Source organism: Theropithecus gelada, chromosome 2, assembly GCF_003255815.1.
Source record: "Theropithecus gelada isolate Dixy chromosome 2, Tgel_1.0, whole genome shotgun sequence".
Taxonomy (NCBI): Eukaryota; Metazoa; Chordata; class Mammalia; order Primates; family Cercopithecidae; genus Theropithecus; species Theropithecus gelada.
In genome coordinates, this window is record NC_037669.1 from 42248970 (window position 1) to 42273483 (window position 24514).

Here is a 24514-nt window from a genome sequence, read left to right on the forward strand (position 1 = left end):
GCTTGAACTTAGAAAAGAAAGCTCGTCTGAGAGAGGAAGCAGCTATGAAGGCCAAAACAGAGTAGCAGAGGTATCCGTGTTGGCTGGATTTTGAAAATCCAGGAATTATGTTGCAACGAGCCTGTATTAAAAAGGATGTGGTATGAGGATCCATTTCATAAAGCATGGTTTGCTCAAACCTGTACCATTTCCGTATTTCTGCTGTAGAAGTAGAAATAAATTTTCTTAAATAATGACTGTCTGTGTTTTATTGTTTTGATCCAAGTAAAGTGTAGCCTCTCAGCCTTTTGGACAAAAATGAAACAATTTATTTCAACTTGAATACCAACTCTTTAGAGAAGCAGGTACCATATCTTACTTCTCTTCCCATTACCAAAGTAACCTCTCCACAGGCGAACTCATTTTGTAGAGATAAGGAAGGCCAGTTGAGTATATGGCCCAGGTGCAGCTTGGAGGGCCAGCCTTCTCAAATGCCTTGGTGTATTTGGTGGGGAGGCTGCTCCCTAATAGAGCAAGCCCTGAGAAGCAGCCAGACCACATTCTATAATCTTTGAACATGCTGCCAAATGGAGGCTTTTAGGAGAACAGTTTTTTAAACATCCTGACAAGGTCCAGCCAGGAATTTCTAAGGACTTAGAAATCCCAGCATCATGGAGTTGCTTGGGGTCAACACAAGTCACCCTCTTAGCTTCATGCCTTAGAATTCTCAACTGGCTGTTTTCCTACCACCTGAGAAGCTAAATTTCTCAATTACAAAAATCTCATGTATTATCATTGTTAGAAGTATTTGCACCTCATGTATATCTCATTTACAGTTTGACCTTGGGATATTGAGTTGTTTCATATTTAGGTATGAATACAGGTTTCTATTTTAAACATAGATTCTCACGTGCTTCTTAATTATTCATGGATGACAAGTCATTACAGTAGTCCCCTCTTATTCACGGCTTTGCTTTCTGTGGTTTCAGTTACCTGAGGTCTGAAAATATTAACTGGAAAATTCCTATAACAATGCATAAGTTTTAGATTGCATACCATTCAATGTAGCATGATGAAATCTCTTGCCAATCCATTCCATCCACCTGCGATGTGAATCATCCCTCTGTCTGGTGTATTCACACCATATGTGCTAGCCGTCTCTTGTTATCAGATCAGCTATTGTGGAATCAGTGCTAGTGTTCAGGTAACTCTTATTTAATAATTGCCTCAAAGTGCATTGTGCTGTGCCGAATTTATAAAATAAACGGTATCATAGGTATGTATGTATACGAAAAACAGTATATGCAGGGTTGGGTACTATCCACAGTTTCAGGCATCTGGGGATATATTCAAAGACTTTAACAAGCTTGAACTTAGAAAAGAAAGCTTGTCTGAGAGAGGAAGCAGCTATGAAGGCCAAAACAGAGTAGCAGAGGTATCCGTGTTGGCTGGATTTTGAAAATCCAGGAATTATGTTGCAAGGAGCCTGTATTAAAAAGGATATGGTATGAGGATCCATTTCATAAAGTATGGAATATATCCCCAGAGGGTAAGGGATGACTACTATATACAGCCATGCTAACATGCTGGTTCTCAGAGAGTTATAAGAGAGATTAAAAATACATGCAGCTGTTTGGGCACTTTTTTCCCAAATAAAAATACCCAGTAAAATGTAACATACTACCTATAGCTTGATAATCTATCTGAGGATGTTTATGATGTCTGTCCATATACTTTATTTTAATTTGGCCTTAGCTTCTTTGTAGATATCAAGTTATCACTTGCAAGTTTATCATCAAAAAGCATAGTTTCTTGTACATTTTAGAAAATTAGTTTCTCTTATTTTGAGACACCTACACCAATGTTTTAAATATGGATAAATTTTAATGCGGAACTTCTTTTAAAAATAAGTAATCCTCTTCTTTTTAGAGCAATACAACAAAAATGTGTTGTATCTTGGAGATTTACATTATGAACGTAGTAACATTGATGAGCTTTAGTTTAATGAAACCCTTTTTTTTTTTTTTTTTTTTTTGAGACAGTCTTGCTCTGTCACCCAGGCTAGAGTGCAGGGCATGATCTCAGCTCACTGCAACCTCCGTCTCTCGGGTTCAAGTGATTCTTGTGCCTCAGCCTCCTCAGTAGCTGGCATTAGAGGTGTGCACCACCGCATCCAGCTAATTTTTGTATTTTTCATAGAGACGGGGGTCTCACCATGTTGGCCAGGCTGGTCTCAAACTCGGACCTCAGGTGATCCGCCTCCCTCAGCCTCCCAAAGTGCTGGGATTACAGGCATGAGCCGTGGTGCCTGGCCAAACGTTCTTATTACAAATATTTCATTAAACTAAAGCTCACAACTGTTACTATGCATCAGGAATTTACACAGTCATTTCTCCTTTGTGTCATTCTCCTATTTGATCATGTATAGTGACTATCTCTTTATGGGTTATATACCAGTTTCTTGGCCAGAATTCAAGATCTGCCCCTAACTAACCCTACTTCTCCCAATACCCTCACATACCAGCCTTATAGCACTCATCCCCTACTAGTAACTCTGATATCTCATATTCCTCAGAATGTATCAAGCAAACAAAATTTAATGAGCACTACTATAAGGTACCATAAACTACAAAAGAGGACAGTTTTGCCCTTGTTGCTTTCAGTTAAATTATTGTACTACTTTTTGCTTAATTTCTAGATTTTTTTTGCATGTTTATCATGTCTCCATAGGTGAAGTGGGCAGAAATATTTTTCTACTTTATATTTCCTGTAAGTGCTATTTGAATAAAGTTAATATATGAGGTTACGGTTACTTTTTAATCATCACGATAGTTTTGGGAATTTATTACTAAAATTTATTAAAGCAGGCAAGGAATGAAGTTGTATCCTTCACTGTCATTCAAACATTACTTGAGTCCCTTTACTATACAAAAAAGCCAAAGAATACAATACAGAGACATACTTCCTGATTCCACAGAATTCATAATCTGGAAACACAGCCCATGAAAGCATTTCAATACAAACTGGTAAATAATAGGGACAGGAAAACCTAACTCAGCTGTCAGCTGTGATTACAGGCAGGCAGGCAGTGGATGGTTCCATCAGTGATTTCTTTCTTTTTTTGAGTCTCCCTCTGTCACCCAGGTTGAAGTGCAATGGTGCTATCTCGGCTCACTGCAACTTCCGCCTCCCTGCAAGCTCCGCCTCCCGGGTTCAGGCCGTTCTCCTGCCTCAGCCTCCCGAGTAGCTGGGACTACAGGCACCTGCAACCATGCCTGGCTAATTTTTTGTATTTTTTAGTAGAGACGGGGTTTCACCGTGTTAGCCAGGACGGTCTTGATCTCCTGACCTCGTGATCCGCCCACTTCGGCCTCCCAAAGTTCTGGGATTACAGGCATGAGCCACCGCGCCCGGCCCCATCAGTGATTTCTGAACTGAGTTTGAAGCATGGGCAGGAATTAGTAGATCAGACACATAACCAAGAAGAGCAGTCTTCATCAGACGTTTAGCTTGCCTGAAAATCACAAGCACAATCTAAAAAGGTAGTGAAAGGTCCTTCAGAAACACCATTTATAATGTTGTTCTGGTTTTTTTCTTGAAAAAAACTAAATTTTTAGACTCTTAGAATGAACCTAACCTTGGCGTGGTTTTCCGGTTTTTATTCTATGGACCATTTCATATCTCATCACACAGGCTATTACCAAAAGTGTGCAGGTAGCATCTGGCATGTCTTTCCAATCCTCCACCACCACCCCAGGCTTATGCACTTGTTCATCTGATCTCCCAAACCAGAAACCCTGGAATTATTCCAAATTGCCTTGCTCCCCTCTTTTAATCAATCATCCTGTCCTGTCAATTTCTAAATATTTCTCAAATACACTGATCCTCTAGGATAGTCACTGAGAGGAATGGGAAATTGTCCAGTGATAGACAAATGAAATTAATAATAGGCCAACACACACAAAATATGCTCAACATCACTAATCATCAGAGGAATGCAAAATATAACCACAATAAGATACTCTCTTAAACCAGTTAGAATGGCTATTATTAAAAAGTCAAAAAATGGCTGGGTACAGTGGCTCATGTCTGTAATCCCAGCACTTTGGGAGGCCGAGGCAGGTGGATCAAATGAGGCCAGGAGTTCGAGATCAGCCTCGAACATGGTGAAACCCTGTCTCTACTAAAAATACAAACATTAGCCAGGCATGGTGGCACACCTCTAATCCTAGCTACTTGGGAGGTTGAGACATGAGAACTGCTTGAACCCAGGAGGCAGAGGTTGCAGTGAGCCAAGATTGTGCCACTGCACTCCAGCCTGGGCAACAGAGTGAGACTCTGTCTCAAAAAGTCACGGCAAGGATGCAGAGTAAAGGCAGAGCTTATACACTTGGGAGGAATGTACATTTGTACAACCTCTATAGAAAACAGTATGGAGATTTTCAACTAAAATAAAACTACCATTCGATCCAGCAATCCCATTAGTAGGTATCTACCCAAAGGAAATTATATTTAAAGATCACTGGCACTCATAGGTTTATCGCAGCACTATTCATAATAGCAAAGTTATGGAACGACCCTAAGTGTCCATCAAGAGATGATTGGATAAAGAAAATGACACTAGTTGCTTGAAACAGAAAAGGACAAAGAGGTTGGTGGAATAAGGTAATAGATGGTAATAGATGGGTAAGGTTACTCTTAAGGAGGCTTTAGAGAGTTTTCACTAGAGCCTTCAAAGGTGGGAGGGGGGTGAGAGATGGGAAAGTATTTACTGGGTACAATGTATACTATTTGGGTGAGGGTATACTAAGCCCAGATTTCACCACTATGCAATATATCCCTGTAAAAAAAGTTTCATGGATATAAATCCATAAAGATTACAAAAAGTTTCTCAAAAAAGACTGGTAGTCAGAAGCTCTGAGTTCTAGATGTGCTTTTTCAACTATCATTTTGTAAATGTAGTATATGAATCTCAAAATTCAACAACCGATAATTTTTAAAATACAAAACTGCCAAAATTAAAACAAACCATCTTTTTAAATATCTAAGTTTTTTGGCCAACTTGGCTCTACTACTTGATTTCCAAAAGGATTAGTGGTTACTTATCCACAGTTTAATTGTTTTGTCATTTTCTAACGCTGCTGATGCGATGAGGTTTTCTGTAGGATGACAAGCTGCTGAGATCACGACATCTGTATGGCCTTGTAATTTCTGTACAATCTCTTTAGTCTGAAGGTTCCAAATGTAAACCAAGTTATCCTCGGAACCAGACACAATCCACTTTCCACCAGTAACTGAAAAATTGGCAAATATGCAATATTTCTCATTCTTATGACCGGTGTATGTTTTCAGACACCTGCCTCTGCTATAATCCCATAGTTTAAGAGTGTTGTCCAAAGTTGCAGTGAGAATATATTTACCATTTGGAGAAAATCTTACAAAAGAGATAGGAGGGTTATCATCATCAACGAGCGTTTTTAAACACTGACCTGATGCAGCATCCCAGATTCTACAGAGGCCATCATAGCTACCTGACACTATCAAGGACCCACTACAATTAAAATGAACAGCAGAAACTGGATCAGAATGAGCAGACAAAGTCTTGAGACACTTTCCTGTTTTCACCTCCCATATTTTCACAGTCTCATCAAAAGATCCTGAGATTATAAGGTTGGATGGCGGATTGAAGTTACAACAAAATACATAATTACTGTGCCCCTTCAGTGTTTTCAAACATTTTCCAGATCTCACATCCCATAATTTTAGAGTTTTATCATCTGAGGCAGAAACAAGACGACTGGAATCGGATGACCAGGCAACATCCGATATTTCCAAATTATGACCATAGAGTGTTTTCTCATATTTTCCATCATATGCTCCCCAAATTATGATTAGCCTATCAGCAGAAGAACTTGCTAGCCATTCTCCATTAGGACTAAACTTAACTGATGACACTGCTTCCGTGTGTCCCACGAGAGTACATCTGAGAGCATAGTTTGGGTTTTTAGGCACTTCCTTGCTCTGACTGGCCGATGAGGAGAGGGCCAACTGTGCTCTGGCGTCTCCTGACTCCTTTGTTGCCATGGCTCTGAAGCTCCAAGTTAGCAGGTGTGCTAGACGTCCAGCCCTGAACAAGGCAGTCCAGTACTTTGGCTTTCTGTCCAACAAAATGAAGATAAACGCACTGGATTTAAAAAGTACGGTTCTGAAAGCTTAAAGTTTCTAGACAGTCTTTAAACTGTGAGATATACGGAATCAGCAGCACGGCTTGGACTTCAGTTTTTCATCGTTTTGTTAAGTACTTGAGAAATACTGTTAGAAGGATCCTGTGCGCTGTCAGCAAGTAGGACACAAATGTTCGGCATTCTGTTAACATGTAAAGCCTTCAAAGCAGGGGTGACGCGAGGGGCTCTCTCTACAGAAAGTATTCTTTCACTACCGCCCCCCTCCCCAGGTCGAAATGTTTCAGAATGCTGAGCAACCCTACCAGTCAGACTAGGTAATTGAAGATGAATGAACCGCCGCTTTTAGCGGATTTCAGAAGCTAAAAGCCTACGAAGCCACCGAAACTGGAAATTCTGACCCGCCGGCTACTTTTTTCAGCACGTACCAGCAGGTGCGCACTGCCGCGTCAATAGCCAACAAAACCGGAAAAGCAGCCTGGCGCATGTGCAAAGGAAGTCCCTCCTACCACTACCGAGCCAAGATGACCAATGGGAGACGGCCATCTGCGCCTGCGCAAAAAAGTTGCAGATGTTCATTTCCGGTCCTTTTCGCCCCGCCCTTCAAATGCGAAAGCGACTGCCCTGTTGGGTGAGTGCATTAGCTGGACATGGTTTGTGCGAGACCTGACTGGCTACTGTGGGGAGCTGTGGATCGTTACTTCAAAGACCGTTTCTTTTTGGAAATTGTCACAGAGAAGGACTACATTTGCTTATGCCTACCTTAGCTGCAGGCGTAGGCCCACACTTGACGCGTAAGCTGCCTAAATGGCAGCTAACGTAGATCCACCCAAACGCCGGACACGGGGGAAGCTCCTGCTTTGCGTGGGTTCCGCTCCCTCCTGTTTGTTGTGGTGTGGAGCCTGGTGGCGTGTGTGGCGATGGAGTCACAGGGTGGGGGACAGAATTTATACCAGATTGTAAAATTCCTGGTTTACGTTTCCCCTGTAAAAGTTTCGTAAAGCTTAAGAAACAGGTCTTTTGGGGGCCTTTAAAAGCCGGTGTTCTGCTGAGAGTAACGAGCAGACGTTTTAGCACGTACGGTTTAAGCTTCCACAGAGAAGTCGGGATCTCAAAGTTGCTTGAAACAGAAAAGGACAGAGGTTGGTGGAATAAGGTAATAGATGGGTAAGGTTACTCTTAAGGAGGCTTTAGAGAGTTTTCCCCAGTTTTAGGAGATGATAAATAATGAAAGTGTATAAAATATACATGCTATTGAAGTTACAACAGAAGACATAATTACTCTACCCCTTCAGTGTTTTGAAACATTTTCCAGATCTCACATCCCGTAATTTTAGAGTTTTATCATCTGAGGCGGAAACAAGACGACTGGAATCTGATAACCAGACACTTTTAAACAATAGGTTTACCAAAAAACTGGAAGCCCTACTAGTTTCTCCAACCTGTAGTTGCTAGATAAAGAGTGCCCGAGGCCAAGCACTCACGCCTGTAATCCCAGCACTTTGGGAGGCCCAGTCGGGCGGGACACTTAAGGTCAGGTGTTCCAGACCAGCCTGGCCAACATGGCGCATCCGTCTCTACTAAAAATACAAAAATTAGCTGGTCGTGATGGCGCACGCCTGTAGTCCCAGCTACTCAGGAGGCTGAGGTGGGAGAATCGCATGAACCAGGAGGTGGAGGCTGCAGTGAGCTGAGATCCCACCAATGCACTCCAGCCTGGGCGACAGAGTGAGACTCCGTCTGAGGAAAAAAAAAAAAAAAGTGCCCAAGAGAAGCAGAAAAAGCGTGGCTTAAAAGATTTTACCGCTGGCCAGTCACGATGCAAATGTCTCCTCAGCGTCAAGAATTTAAAAGCACTTGGAAACAAAGGGTCTCCTATTGTATACTTATTAGGGATAATTAAAAGTCTTTGCCTTTGTAAGGCAGAACAGGCACCCTTAGGTCACCTGTAATAAACCGACTGTAGTTAAAACATCATTACTTTAAGACCCTACCAGTCTAGGGGGAAATTTAAACAAGAATGGACAAGTATTTTAGTCTTAGCTAGTGCATATTAACTGTATAAACACAGTGAGGAAGTCCTCAGAATGAGAAGGACTCTAAAATGGTTTATTTCTATACATTAAATTACAACTGTTTTTAGCTATTAAGGTCTCCATGGACCTCCCCTTGTTAACACTTTTAGAACTTTTTTTTTCCTTCAGCATTATCTTAAAGTTCAGTTCTAACTAAACCCTGCTGCTGCTTTTCTCTTCCCATTAGCCTGGATTAGTGATTTTGCTGAGAAGTTTAGAAACTGCACCAATTGAAAACATGGTGGCAGGCGCCTGTAATCCCAGCTACTCCGGGGGCTGAGGCAGGAGAATCACTTGAACCCAGGAGGCGGAGGTTGCAGTGAGCCTAGATTAAGCCATCACACTCCAGCCTGAGGAACAAGAGCGAGACTTAATCTCAAAAACAAAAAACAACCAGCCAACCAACTTTGTAGAGACGGAGTTTCACTACATTGCCCAGGTTGGCCAAGCAAAATTTCTTACATGGTCTCATTAATAGTTTCTTTTTTTTTTTTTTTTTTTTTTGAGACGGAGTCTCGCTCTGTCGCCCAGGCTGGAGTGCAGTGGCGGGATCTCAGCTCACTGCAAGCTCCGCCTCCCGGGTTCACGCCATTCTCCTGCCTCAGCCTCCAGAGTAGCTGGGACTACAGGCGCCCGCCACCTCGCCCGGCTAGTTTTTTGTATTTTTTAGTAGAGACGGGGTTTCACCGGGTTAGCCAGGATGGTCTCGATCTCCTGACCTTGTGATCCGCCCGTCTCGGCCTCCCAAAGTGCTGGGATTACAGGCTTCAGCCACCGCGCCCGGCCTCATTAATAGTTTCTATTTCTGCTGCCCTTAATCTTTACCATTTAGGTGATGTGGAAGTTTCCTCACTATAGAAATCAACTCGGTTTCTTTAAATTTCCCATAGACATCTTAGAAATGAAAGTCTCTTTATAGTTTAAAGGTGTGTTTCCCTTGCCCCTCAGTATTGTAAATATCTAAACAGATGTGTTGCCACAAATGGGGCAATTTTTTAATTTAAAAACAATTTTTTTGTGTGTGTTGGACCAAACCGTGGTGTGGGAGTCATTGCCACATTAAGGAATGCCTCAACTTCCTTCATAGCAATTCTTGACTACCAAATCCAGTCTCAATATCAAGCATTAATAGAACTATCTATACACCTAGTTGCTTAAGACCATTAGCCAATGTATGAAAATCTAGTTGGGCTAAATATGGAGTGGCCACATAACATCATCTAAACTAGGACATTTTTAAAAGTGAAAGGGGGCAGTAAAATAATTCACAGGTGTTAGTTGATCTCCAAATGTAAACTCTGGGGCTGTGCCCAGCAAACTACTACTTTTGACTTCCCAAGAGGACACTCTTCATAATCATAACTTAATCTTACAACATTGTACACTCTGGTAGTTTACACCTCAGCCTGAGCAGGTCTCTCTCAAACCTGGTCCCGTTCTCTCACCACCCACTATGGTCTTTTGGGTTTCTGTTTTCTCCTTACCCATCACTGTATCTTAATAATGCCAGGCCCAAGTGGTGGGTAAAGCAGTGATCCTTATTGAGGACTCCCAGTGAACTCCATTGGCCTTCTGCAGGCTAAGTGGATATGAATGAAGGATTAAATGAGTAATTTTACTTTCTGCAAAAAGCAATCATAGAAATGACTATATTAATTTAAAATGAGAGAAAACAACTCCTTCAAAATGCAAGTGAAATGGGGCAACAATCATTCAAGCTATCTTTAATAAACTTGTAAACCCACTGTTTTTTTTTTTTTGGAGGCTGGAGTGCACTGGCGCAATCTCGGCTCACTGCAACCTCCACCTCCCAGATTCAAGCGATTCTCCTGCCTCAACCTCTTGAGTAGCTGGGATTGCGTGTGGCACGATGGCTAATTTTTATTTCTAGTATAGACGGGGTGTCGCCATGTTGGCCAGGCTGGCCTCGAACTCCTGACCTCAAGTGATTTGCCTGCCTTGGCTTCCCAAAGTGCTGGGATTACAGGTATGAGCCACCACATCCGGCCATAAACTCAGTAACTTTGTACAATAGATACAACAATGTAGTCTGCAAGAACTAAGGCTATGTTTTGCCTCAAATGTTGTTTTCAGAAAAAAATACTTGGTCAGTGGAATCTCTTCAACAAAACAGAAAGCAGCAGTCATGGAGTGAAGAAATAAATCATCTTTGTTTCTACTCATCTGTCACTTATGTGATACACACAAGATGTAAAAAGGAAAAATCCGTTTAATAGCCTAAGGCAACCAGCAGCTTCCACACTGGTTGGATACTAATAAATTTTTTTCTTTACTGTCAAATATACTCATCAGCTTTTCTAAAACACTTTGTTTTTAAACACCAGACCTCTGCTATGACAATGTTTGATTTTGTAAACTTCAGGTCAAATCATGTCTTCTGAAAAGTAACTGTATATAAAACACATGTTAAGACACTTGCTTAAGATGTTAATCCTGGTTTCAAGTAACAGCATAAAGGAATTCCTTTGAATTTCCTTTTGTAGTCAAGCACCCTTTACTAACATCACAAAGATGCATGCAATTCCTTCATTTAGTATTTATTGAATGTCTACTATGTGCAAGGCACTCACCCATGGCCTGACAGACCACATTCAAGTACAAAGAATCATTAGAGCCATTCCAAATCTAAGTGTCAGAACACTTTGAAGCAGGATGTAGAGTGGTCAGAATGACTTGAGGTAAAGCTGAAACACTCAACCAGTACATTAAAAGGTGATTTTAATTTTTGACATTCCTTGGGATATTCCTTTAGGAAGAAGTAGACTGTATTAAACTCACATCCATGGCACTGCTTCCTGAGGCAGTAATTCTTCAAAGCCTTTCCTTCTGTGTCAGTACCTTCCACATTTGTGTGTTTGAATGGATCCGTCTGTTTAGCCATTATGTTACTAAACTCGGAATCATTTGCACAAAAACAAAAACCAAAAAAACCTGTTACTATACTTGTCTGGTCATACAGAATTTTAGCACCACACAAGAGGAAAGATGTTTGGCTTGAGAGGGCCTAAACTCCAGTCTGTGTAACCTAAAACCAACTTAAGTCTGATTTCGTCATTTTAAGGGTGCTGATGGTGAGGAAGAGTCAGGAAGAATGGTCCAACAAAAAAGGCTGGCCCAGCTGTGGCTGCCAGGTCTAGTTCTGGGAGTTGCTGGGCACGGAACTATTGCGTGGCCACTGCTTTCTTCAAGACACAGAATTTGCAGGGCTCTTCCCCTCCCTTGGACAGCCATCTAAGTGTTGTAACCTTGGGGCAAAGTAATTTCTCTTAAGTCTTCACTTTGTCATCTGTAATATAGTGATAATTATCAAAGAACATTTGGAAGATTACATGAGAAAAAAGGAAGGCCCTTAGCCAGGTATCTGGTGTACAACAGATAATCAAATAAAGACAAGTTACCTTAATTTGACCTATAGGGAAAACACTCTAGGACTTTGTTTACCCTTAGTTGAAAACAGAATGGAACACTACTTTTCTTTCTTCTTACCCCAAGTTCCAGATGTATTTTATGTCCAGTAGCAATTTGATATTTTAAATTAGCATATAAATATTTGCTTTATCACATGTTCTGATGTCCTGGTATCCGCTGTTATAACCTGTATATAACCTGTAATCCCAAAGTGCTGGGATTACAGGCATGAGCCACCAGGTCTGGCCATAAACCCAGTAATTTTGTACGATAGATAAAACATTTTATGGAATATTCTTGATGACAGCCAACTTACTGTAGAAGTCACATTTGACCTTTGATAATTTTTTTAAATTACTTTAACTTCTGATGACAGGAAAAGGTAGACCAAAATATTTCCCATCCTGGCAGATATGTATTTAATCTGTTCACCTCACAACACAGAGAAATGGTCATATTGAGATGGATAAAAATTCAGATTTGAGACTTCCATGTATATAGGCATACCTGTCTGCAAATGCCACCATTTTGGAATGTAGGACTTAGCATACAGTATGGAAGCTGAAAGCAAACAATGCCGGTTTCTTAAAGTGAATCCCTTTTCTTCACTGAACATCATCCTTAGACACCACAATTTCCAATATACTTAAAAACCATCAACCCCTAAAAAGTTATAATGATTTGCCTATTGATACAAAAGTTTTCACAAAACTAGCAAGAAAGAAAAACCCCTTGACTCCAGGAAAACCTTTTCATAACGCATCCCCAAGCTAGGGGATTAAATTGCTGAAATGTTTATTTAGAACTAGAGAAGTAAATTCAAAGTTGCCTGTGGGTAGACGTACAATAGAAGATTTGGTTGACAAAGTCTGGTTTATAAAATATACTTACATATTGTTTCTTAGGCAAAATTCGGCAGCAATCTGGAATAATTCAGATTTTTTATGAGATAATTGCCAATCTTTTTATCTGTGACGATAATGCCGAAAATGACTCAGAGCCAATAACCTTCATCTGGCACATGGAAGAAACAATCCTAGGGCAATAGAGTTTTCAAAAGCAGAACTAACAAAGATAAGCGTTTAAAAGGGTCTTGAACAATTACAGGAACATGAAACAAAGTGTTCCACAGAGAACTCTGTCCCCTAAAATCTCTTTCTTCTATCATCTACCTTACCCAGAATTTCTCAATCCAACCACATCTACCTGCTGGTCCATCAGATACCAGATGCCTTTACATCAAAATTCTCTTAATGCTTTTTTCCCCCACTGAAGTTCTCATTATAAGTAATATAGATTGGAAGTTTGGAGGATTGGCGGGAATAAAAAGGAAAGGTAAAACAAAGCCACTTTCCCCATTCCATATATAAAACTACAAAGAGTTTTCCTGTATTGAAATTAACATGCTTTTGTAATGAGCAACGCCTTAGTGGTAGCGTATTCAGTGAATTTAAGTTAACAGAATCTGAGAGGCAAAGAACTAAAAACAGGATTTACAGTTACCCCTTGCAATGTCATTTCTATTACCAAAAAGGCTGCTTCAGTACCAACAAGTTCCAACACATCTGAGTTATGCTATTTAACTTTTAGCCAATTCCAACTTTGATACTTTAAGAAAAAATCATTTTATTGTTTAAAAAAAACCTTAGATCTTATAGTTCATGAACTTCTAGGACAAGATAAATTCCTCTGTTTTAGACACAAAATAGATCACGTCAGTTAAATAGACTTTGTTTTAATTCATTCACTGAAACATCTCGCAACTGCTAGCAAAAATTCCGAATGCACACTACTCTTCCTAATGTGGGGAGACAACTGTGTGCTTTGTATTTTTCCCACTCAAATTGGCATATAAAATGAAATTATTTTAACTATCCAATGGAAAGTACATAATTTAAAACATCCTATAGAAATGACATGTTACTAGTAATTTACAATTTAAAAAAACAGCCACAAAAAAGTCAAAGCTAAAAACAAGATTTTTACTATGAATCAGTGCTTCTATTATCCTTCTGAAAGAAGTTATATTTTAATGTGATGTAAAGGCAACATTGAAATTTCTTCTTTAAATTAACCACCTAATTTATCCCTAAAATTACAAAGAACCAAAGTCTTTTACAGGTCAAGTGCAGTAAACTAAAATGTTCTCTCAGCACAAAGCAGCACTAGAAAAAGTAACAGTTATAGATGGGAGTTGTCTAGTTTTGCAGTGGCTGCTCCATCAATAACAAACAGACATCAGACGGTATCCATCCCAGAGCACAGACACTACTACAGACTAGATGCGAAGAATGCGTCACACTCTTGGCTGATAAATGTCCTTTGTCTTTGACTCTTTCTAGTTTGAAGTGGATTTTTTAAAAGTTTAAATCAGGTCACATAAGTTGGCTGCTTAAATAACATGATGAGGTATGAAAGCTCTGAATATCCCTTACATTCAGCAGGATTTACCAGAGATGTATAATAGCTTGTCAGGGGCAACTTCCAAATAGTTTTTACACTTTGGGGTTATAATGAATTCTAGAAGAGGACAAGTCTAAAAAGGTTTAAAAGGGTATGCTCTGAAACAGAGGTGAGCAACCTTTTCCTTCAGAATTCACTTGAACAGCGCATCAACAAAAAAATCTTCTCTGGTAGTGTATCCCAACATTGAGTCAAGATGGCCAACTAGCACCGAGAAGTCGTATTGAACTCATTTGCAGTTCTCTTGGCAATTAAGCATATTTTTTTCATTCCAGTCCAAGCACAAATGTGGATCACTGAACACAGTACTGGAAGCGCCATTTGCAGGTACAGATTGCAGTCATCATTAAATGAGCCAGAAGGCAGATACTGTTTTTATTTTTCTGGGGGGGAAGGGGAAGCGGCACAGTACTAGCAGGAGATGAAATAAAATGATTAGGGAACAATGAGGTTATAAGATCACTGTTCTTATTTGGGTTAAGCAGGTCATGTCGAGAAGATGGTTATTTTTTTCAGATAAGGACACTACATTAAAGGAATCGTGTGCAGCATGAAAACATTAGAATCGAGCTGCACCTAAGAAAAAAATCCCAAAGTTACTTTCAAAAGTATGTGTTATCTGCCAGTCACAGAGGGGAAAAGCACCTAGGGTGAACTGCAATTTTTTAATGAGGACCTTGATCAGGACCACAAAGCCTGAAACATTTGTTTTAATGCAGAAACACAGCCTCTAGTTACACTGATTGCATTTGGGAAAATTGGAGGGTTTTTTCTTCCTTAGTTTTTTAAATTAAATTATAGGATATGGTTTTGATTACTAAGTATTCGAAATCCTCATACCAGCAATAGAAATGAACCACTTCCAAATCCTAAGACACGAAAGACCAAAGAGAAGCAAAAGCAATACAAATTAATATGTGCCCCTCTCCTTTCTGCTCTAAGGGAATCTGCAAACCAGTATCATATTTAAGAGTCAAAGTGTTAATTCTTCAGCATTCCTGACAACTAGAAAGCACATTCACTGAAGGCTGAAGGTGAGGGAGTGGATGGTTTAACTTTAATATCTGAAGAATGGCGCCAATAGAGGAAAGAAAACCATCCAATCTCAGTAAGGATTAATGCAAATCTGGCTAGAAAAAGCCACCAGGTAATCCAAGGGTTCACTGTGGAAGAACTCATGAAAAGTACTCTGAAGTATACACAACAGGTCTAAACTTCTCCCTTGTCGTAAGTAGTTGTGTAAAATTCAAGATAAAGATTTAGTCTCATCTTTTAATGTCAGTTTTTTCCCCCATGTTAAAGGGAATGAGGAGTCCTCCTCTTTTATTCCCCCACAAGAAAAAGGGAGCCACATTAATACGTGTATATTCCCATAACTCTAATGTAAGTGCGGATCTCCAAAGCCTAGGGATTTTTCCATAAGAGAGTGGGCCGTTCTGGTTACCCTTTTATTAGAAGGGTATTCCACCACAGAGAGCCGGAGGTTTTCCAGATGTGTGTAAGAGAGCAGGTGCGCAAGGCAAGCAAATGAGCGCAAACAGTATTATGGAAAACATTTGAGAAGTTAGCTCCATGAGGACTGTGGGCTCCACAAGAGGACTCGACTGGGTAGCCTGGTCTGACACAGGAACGTGAAAGCAGAGTATTGCTTCAAAGCTGGAAACCTTCCATAGGAGCCTCACACTGTTGGAAGATGTACTGCTGCTGGTTAAGGTCAACCTGGGGTGCAATGCTGCTGTCTTCATCTTCGGTCCCGAAGTAATGCTCAATAAGATCAAAGGCCTTTTGGTAGATCTCCTGGTTTTCATGACTCTGTAAGAACTCAATTTTATCCAGACCTGAAATGGAGAATAAAGGAAAATCTTTATTGAAAACTTCAATAAATATTGGAAATTCCATAACTATATATTCCCAAACTATATTTTGTCATATATCTCTGTTCTTGATGTAAAGAAAGATTATTTGTATCTCATAGGTATTTTATAATAGCACAGAAATGACTGCTGGGATTACATCTGAAAGCTAATATTATAAACTGACATCTTAAATACATATGCAAGCAACATCCAGTCTGCAGAAGCAGCAATTTCCCTAACAGTCCTCTTTTCATCCAGTGCCTAGCAGCAGTATTGTTTTTACTGAACTCTATCTATGACCCAATTAATTCTTTGCCATAAACTTCTTCAACCAAAGCATCTTACCATAAGCTTCTTCAATCAAAGCACAGTAAGGGTTAATGCCAGTGCCATTCCTTTTGGCTTCCTGTTCTCCAAGCCTCAGGATATTTTCCAAGCCATTTAGGGCAACCTGTACAATCTTAGAGTCCATGACCGTGAGGAGATCACAGAGCGGCTTGATACAACCTAGTTCTACTAGGTACCTAAACACAAAGAATAATGTAGTCAAACAAAACTTTAAATTTTGTTAAACTTATGAAATTAGTGAACAAGTCATCCTCAACCTTACTGCAAAGACTTAAAAAAAAAAAAAAAAAGCACTCTTTCAACCATACAAGCTATACCTTTTCACAAAAACAAAACACCCTCTAAATAAATTATCCCAAACCAGTTCTCTGGCACCTTTCTCCATTCTTTTCCCTTCACAATTTATGCATTCCAAAAACAGGAACACTCACCTATTAAAACTTTGAAATGAGTAACTCATCAAAATAGTATAATTTTGAGTAATTTCATCTTTGTTTCCATAGAAAGCCACACCTCTCAAAACATGACACTCTTGGTGCTAAAAGCCAGCACAACCCTGATAGGCCAAATCTTTCAAACATGACTCGAATTTTAGTAAAGTAAGTTGTGGGAAGAATAAACAAACGTCAGAGGACTTTAGAGCTGGTATTTTTCCTTTAATTCAAGCAGAATGTATAATCATATGTAATCCAGATTAATCATACTTGAACTGCAGAGACATGATTACATTCACAGTAAATAGTCATGTCATTTTTTATCATTCTGGTTTCTCAAGTTGAGTACAGAGAGGCAGGGATAATGAATCCAGTTGCATTCTGTGGATGGGTAAGGTCATTATGAAACTTACTGCTAGTGCTAATCTATTTCTCTCTCGCATGCTGCTTTTTTGTGTGGGGGAGGAAGAATTCAAAAATATATAAAAATAAATCTCTAGCCAAACAAGAAAAAAAGGAGAAAAGACAAAATTACTAATATCATGAAAGAGAATCATCACTTGATCTCATGAATAGTAAAAGGATAATAAAGGAATACTACAAACAACTCTATGCTGACACATCTGATCATTCAGATAATAAAATGAACAATTTCTTGAAAGACACAAACCACCAAAACTCAATCATGGAGAAATGAATGATGTGAACAGGCTTACATGTATTAAATAAATTGAATCATTAATTAATAACTTCCCAGAATAGAAAACACCAGGATGAGGGTTTCACTGGTGAATTCTGGCAAACATTTAAAGACAAAACGGTATTAGTATTCTACCATCTCTTCCAGAAAACAAACAGTGGGGATACTTCCTAACTCAATCTATGAGGCCAGCACTTTCCCAATACCAAAATTAAATAAAGACATTATAAGAAAGGAAAATTACAGACTAATATGTCTCATGAACATGAATGCAAAAATCCTCAACAAAACATTATCAAATCAAATCCAAGAATGTGTATGAAGAATTATATACCAAGTGGATTTATTCCAAATATGCCAGGCTGATCTGTCATTTTAAAAAAATGAATCAATGTAATCAACTTATGATCACTTCAACAGATGCAAAAAAGCATTTAACAAAATCCAATGCCCATTCATGATAAAAACTCAGCAAACAGGCCAGGCGTGGTGGCTCACGCCTGTAATCCCAACTCTTCGGGAGGCAGACGCATGTGGATCACCTGAGGTCAGGAGTTCAAGACTAGTCTAGTCCACATGATGAAACCCCATCTCTACTAAAAACACAAAAATCAGCCAGACATGGTGGTGGGCACCTGTATTCCCAACTACTTGGGAGGCTGAGGCAGAATCGCTTGAACCCAGGAGGCAGAGGATGCAATGAGCTGAGATCGTACCACTGCACTCCAGCCTGGGCGACAAAAGCAAAATTCAGTCTCAATAAATAAACAAACAAGCAAACAACCCAGCAAATAAAGAGACAGAACTTCCTTAAGAGATTCTTTGATAGAATCTCAACAAAGAACATACAGTTAACATTATACTTAATGATGAGAAAGACTGGTAATAAAGCAAGGATGTACTCTCTCACCACTCCTATTCAACAGTGCAATAAGAAAAGGGAATAAAAAGTATACAGATTAGGAAGGAAGAAATTAAGACTGTCTTTCTTTTCAGATGACATCATTATGTAGAAGGCCCCAAAGAATTTATTTAGAAGGTTGTACGATACAAGGTTAGTAACAATTCAATTACCATCCTATATTCCAGTAACTAACAATTGGAATTTGAAATTAAAAAGACAGTATCTCAATCCCAGTACTTTGGGAGGCCAAGGCAGGCGGATCTCAAGGTCAGGAGTTCAAAACCAGCCTGGCCAACATGGGGAATCCCTGTCTCTACTAAAAATACAAAAAAAAAAAAAAAAAATTAGCTGGGCATGGTGGTGGGCGTCTGTAATCCCAGCTACTCAGTAGGCTGAGGCAGGAGAATCGCTTCAAACTGGAAGGCGGAGGTTGCAGTGAGTCAAGATCGTGCCACTGAACTCCAGCCTGGGAGAAAGAGTGAAACTCTGTCTCAAAAAAAAAAAAAAAAAAAAAAAAGACAATATCTCATTTACATCAGCATCAAAAAAGTGTAAATCTAATAAAATATGTACAACAGGGTATATATGAGGAAAACTACAAAATTGATGATCTAAAAAAAAAAAAATGGAGAAATATTCCATGCTCATGTACAAGACAACTCAGTATTATTAAGATGGCAATTCTTCCCAACTTGATCTACGGATTCAATGTGATACTCCCAGACAAAAATCCCAACAACAGATACTCACAAACTGATTCTAAAGTTTATATGGGAAGGCAAAAGGCCCAGAATAGTCAATACAATACTGAAGAACAAAGTTGGAGGAACGACATTATCAACTTACTATAATCTAATCAAGACAGTGTGGTATTGGTGAAAGGACAAACAAAAAAACCAATGGAACAAAACAGAGGGCCCAGACATTCACAATACTTGAATGTTTGTTCCCCTGATGGTATCCTAGATGCCATTTAGGCTTTCTTTTCTTCTCTTTTCTCTTCCCTATCTCCCTCCCTCCTTCCTTCCTCTCTTTTCTTTTGTTTCTTTTCCTTCCTTCCTCCTTCCCTCCCTTTCTCTTTCTCTCTCTCTTTCTTTCTTGTATATCTGACTGGGTTATTTCAAAAGACCTATCTTTAAGTTTAATAATTCTTTCTTCTGCGTGATCTAATACACTGCTGAAGGTCTCAACTGTATTTTTACTTCACTCATTAAATTCTTTAGTGCTGGGAATTCTTTTGTATGTTATTATTGCTTTTTAAATTGTGTGGTGGTAGGATGGTAGGAGATGCTCATAACAACTTTGTTTTGTAAATATGTATTCTTTGATTGAACCCACCACCACTACTACTGCCATCATTCACGGATTCACCAAAAGTTGGGTAATAATTATACTTGTTTTTATTAATCTTTCTTACATTTATGTATAGCTCACATTTGTTTCAATGTTTAATATTAGAAGGTTTGGGGGTCTATATTTTGAAGGTTGGTGATGTTTCCTTGACCAGAAATATCATGTAGTAACTCAACTGATTTATATTAGCCTATGGTAAAATTGGTTTTGATATACAATGTTTCTCTTAAAGTTTCCTGGAACCTATCAATGATATTAAGTGAGGACTTCCTATACTGTACTAGCAGAGTGTGTGTGTGTGTTTGGTTTCTCAGATAAACTGCAAATTCATGCACGCACACACAAAAAAAGAATAGAGGGCCCAGAAACACACCCACACAAAAACAGTCAACTGATCTTTAACAGAAGAGCAAAGGCAATTTAGTGGACAAGGGATTCCACCTTTTCAACAGTGCTAAAACAACTGAACATCCATACAGAAAAATAATGAACCTAGACACAGGCCTTACTGTGTGTTACTCATGAGGTCAGACAGGCCAAGTCTTCCCAATACCCAAGACTGAGGCTTTCATCCCAGTATTCACCAATCAATTACTTAATCATCCTTGTGAAAGAATGACCTATAGCAAGACTGACCTGCCACCTCCAAAAACACTGCATTCTCTCACTTTTCCTCATGCTATTCTCCCCTCCAAAATTGCCAAATCTCTATACAAATGGTAAGTTTCACTTCTTTGACGAATCTTTCTCTAATTTCAGTTAATAATCCTTATCTCTCATTAAGAACACGTGTTATATATGTATTAACATTTGATTATATTCACCCTAAAATTCTAGGTATTTCCTAAAACATTCTTTTGAGACAGAGTCATTCTGTCTCCCAGGGTGGAATGCAGTGGCACAATCTTGTCTCACTGCAACCAACGTCTGCCTCCTCTCATTTCAGCCTCCCAAGTACCTGGAACTACAGGAGAACACCAACACGCCCAGCTAATTTTTGTAGAGACAGGGTTTCTCTATGTTGGCTAGGCTGACCTAGCCTAGGTCTCTAACTCCTGACCTCAAGTGCCTTGTCCTCCCAAAGTGCTGGAATTACAGACATGAGCCACCACGCCCGGCCAAGATATTTCCTAAAATATTCTAATTGTTTCTTGCATCCAAATCTGGTATCTGCAACAAGAGTAAGGAGAAGCCAGATAGATGTCTTTTATAAGTGATAAGGTCAGTTTGCTTTTGTAATTTGGACTGTAATATTTTTGTGACATTCTTTCAAGATAACTCTTCTTGTGGGGAAGAAAAAACTGCTAGGAGAGTGATAATTTTATTATAAACAGCTATGCTGAATTTTACAAAGGGACAGTAGCAATTCTATGCTTCTCTAACAGAGCAAAATACTCTCAAATACTTTCTCATGAAAGATGGCCTAATAAAATATATATGTCTATGGTTTATTTCTTCTTCTTTTTTATTTTTGAAGCAGAATGTCACTCTGTCGCCCAGGCTGGAGTGCAGTGGCATGATCTCAGCTCACTGCAACCTCTGCCTTCCAGATTCAAGAGATTCTCCAGTCTCAGCCCCCCAAGTAGCTGGGATTACGGGCGCATGCCACCACACCTGGCTGATTTTTGTACTTTTAGTAGAGACAGGGTTTCACCATGTTGGCCAGGCTGGTCTCAAACTCCTGACCTTGTGATCCACCTGCCTTGGCCTCCCAAAGTGGTGGGATTACAGGCATGAGCCACTGCACCCAGCCTGATTTATTTTGATTAAGAAAATATATTTACTATAAAATATAGAGATAATAATTATAAATGTGAATTTGAACATAAAGCTTATTCAAATAACTATAGTACTTCATTATTTTTGCCATCTGGTGACAGCATAATTAAAATTATGGTACCCTAGAACCAGAATTTTGGAGGTTGGAAAAAACCTACAAGACAAATGCACTATGTCTCCCTGAAATAACCTGCCCATGATGAACTTTACCAAAATAGCTACTGCATGTGTTAATTTGTTTGTAATTTTATTATTTCAGGTACATTTTTCTCTACCTGATCAATTTCTGTACTTTGTTACGACTAATTTTATTTTTTAATTCCAAACAGAATACTCAAAACTAGCATCTGATGAATGCCTACATTCAGTCCACAAAGCAACAATATAAGTAGCAGCTATGTTTGTCTGACATTACATATGAGTAAGGAGTTAATGCTTTACCACTCATTTGAAACCATCTTTCCCTAATTTTGGATTACCCATAAAGAAAGTTAAGAAAGGCTGGGTCTAGGCTCCATTTTTCTCTTCATCATTACTTTTTTCCCTGTCTGAAATACTAGATGTCCTGAATTTTGCATTTAATTATATGATGCTCCTTTGAAGAACTGATTCCCATCCATATTTATGTTTTCTTCCACTCATTAAGCTTATAAACTGCTCATTGGGCATGATGGCTCACACCTGTAATCCCAGCACTCTAGGAGGCCGAGACGGGTAGATTGCCTGAACTCAGGAATTCAAGGTAAGTCTGGCCAACAGGGCAAAACTCTGTCTCTACTAAAAGTACAAAAATTAGCTGGGTGTGGTGGTGCACACCTGTAATCCCAGCTACTAGGGAGGCTGAGGCAGGAGAATCGCTTGAACCCGGGAGGTGGAGGTTGCAGTGAGCCGAGATTGTGCCACTGCACTCCAGCCTGGGCGACAGAGAGAGATTACATCTCAATCAATCAACCAACCACTAAGCTGCTACCAAGAGACCCATTTAAGTCTTGAGCTGCTACAGTTCTCTCCCTTTAACAAATGAATACCATAGTACTTTAGAAGATACCTGCCTCTACGAAATTTGGCACTTTATTCTTAGACATACCACTCTTTCAATTCTGATCCAATTCTACTATTAAGACATCTAAACTAATAAGGGCAAGAGTAAGTTATTAAACTTGGGCTCTAGGTTCTACAAGTAACCTATACTACCCACGATCTTTCTAACAAGTAGCTCCAGAGCAGGTTGAAGCGAGGATTTCCATTGCCTCAAGCCTCAACTATGCCTTACTTCTTATATCCCAGGATTACCTTTCAGCAAAAAGAAATGGGAGAGATATAAAGAATTAAATATACATCTAATTATGACACCAAGGACAATTTCCTAAGGACTGGAACTAGACATTCTTACTTAGTAAGATCATCTCTCACTTACCTTTCCCCTCAAATGCAGATAATCTTTGACTCTAGGTAATATGTGGGAGGTTAGAAAGTGATAGACACAATAATTTTTCTTTAACTTACAATATGCTGCCTGATAGGTACTTACTTGATCTGTTCAGCTGATCCTCCAGAAGTTGCATTTGTGATGGCCCAAGCTGCTTCTTTTCTTGTCCGAAATTCAGCAGTTTGTAAAATACTAATGAGGGCTGGGAAAATGTTGGCATCTATCACAGTCTAAAATTAAAAAAAAAACTTAAATGGAAAAACCTGTAAGATTTATAAAAATATTCATGATACTAATTATAACTTCTAAGCTAGTTTGACTATTAACACACCTTCTCCTGTCAGAAATAAATGGGAAAGAGTTACATCATTATCTGCCCCCCTTTTTTTTGTGAGATAGAGTCTCACTCTGTTGCCCAGGCTGGAGTGCAGTGGTTCTCAGCTCACTGCAGCTTCCACCTCCTCGGTTCAAGTGATTCTCCTGCCTCAGCCTCCCGGGTAGCTGGGACTACAGGCACACAACACCAAGCCCGGCAAATTATTGTATTTTTAGTAGAGAAGGGGCTTCACCATGTTGGCCAGGCTGGCCTTGAACTCCTGACCTCAGGTGATCCGCCCACCTCGGCCTCCCAAAGTGCAGGGATTACAGGTGTGAGCCACCATGCCCGGCCTATCCCTAACCTTTATGCTATACTTGGTATCACTGAAAACATCTTCCCTGGAGTTTGTGATCTTATAATCTCCTATTTTCTCTGAGTTCTTTTCTCTTTTATTGTCCTCTTTTGTTCCGCCCATAGTAACAAATTTTAAGAGTTCAATTTTCTGCTCCTCTGCTATTCCATTCTCACATAGCATGTAAACTTGCATGTGCGTGCGAAAACTCTCTAGTCCTCACTTCTCACTGGAGCATCAGCCCAGGGTAGCCAGCAGTTTACATTAGGTCTGCCAGTCACCTCAAACACATCATCTGCCCGCTATATCAAGTTTCCTTTTAAGCCTCTCTAGTTCACAAAGGCTATTAATTTACGTTCTCAATTTTTAAAATCCTGAGTCCCATCTTTTTCCTTTCCTTTGGCATTGCCATGCTATTCTAAGCCACCACCTCCCAGATAACCAAAAATAAGCCTTACAGTTGGATGGAGTACTTTTACTCAATCCCATTCATGTACTAACACTAAAGTAGCCTTCCCAAAATTACTTTCTCCCGGTTTCTCCCTGGCTCAAGTACCTAACATAGGTTTGTATCATTTCCTACGTTAAGAAACTGAGAAGTTCTGCATAAAAAAGCCTGGTGGTGACAGGCAATCAAATACAGATGAAATCACTTCATGTGAATGTTACAGATTGTTATAGCTATTATTCTCAGTTCCTAATTCAGCATTTTGGGGACAAATTGCTTTCCTGGTCAAAAACTCTTATTATACCTGTGAAGGACTTCAACAAAGTTTGACAAAGTTGATGAATGGAAAGACACCTAATCCTGGTCCTGTTATTTTACTAGAGTTGCCCTTGAGCAAACCATTTTAATTCCATGAGCTGTTTCATCTTTTTATTCAAATTTTATTTTTATTGACAAATAGTAAT

General features: G+C 39.4%; 2 protein-coding genes across 2 annotated transcripts in view; both read right to left on the bottom strand.

Moving 5' to 3' along the window:
• Positions 1 to 4576: 4576 nt before the first annotated feature.
• Positions 4577 to 7838, bottom strand: WDR5B (WD repeat domain 5B). Its single transcript, XM_025375084.1, has one exon. The coding sequence runs from the start codon at positions 6061 to 6063 to the stop codon at positions 5071 to 5073; it is 993 nt and encodes a 330-aa protein (XP_025230869.1). The 5' UTR covers positions 6064 to 7838; the 3' UTR covers positions 4577 to 5070.
• A 2942-nt stretch (positions 7839 to 10780) lies between these two features.
• The window catches only part of KPNA1 (karyopherin subunit alpha 1), a 99502-nt gene continuing 85768 nt past the window's right edge, over positions 10781 to 24514 (bottom strand). Inside the window, exons 12-14 of the mRNA XM_025375083.1 lie at positions 23034 to 23161; positions 16330 to 16508; positions 10781 to 15966 (exon numbers count right to left, since the gene is read on the bottom strand). Coding sequence (XP_025230868.1) covers positions 15779 to 15966; positions 16330 to 16508; positions 23034 to 23161 — 495 coding nt within the window. The 3' untranslated portion in view covers positions 10781 to 15778. The remainder of the gene's footprint in view (positions 15967 to 16329; positions 16509 to 23033; positions 23162 to 24514) is intronic.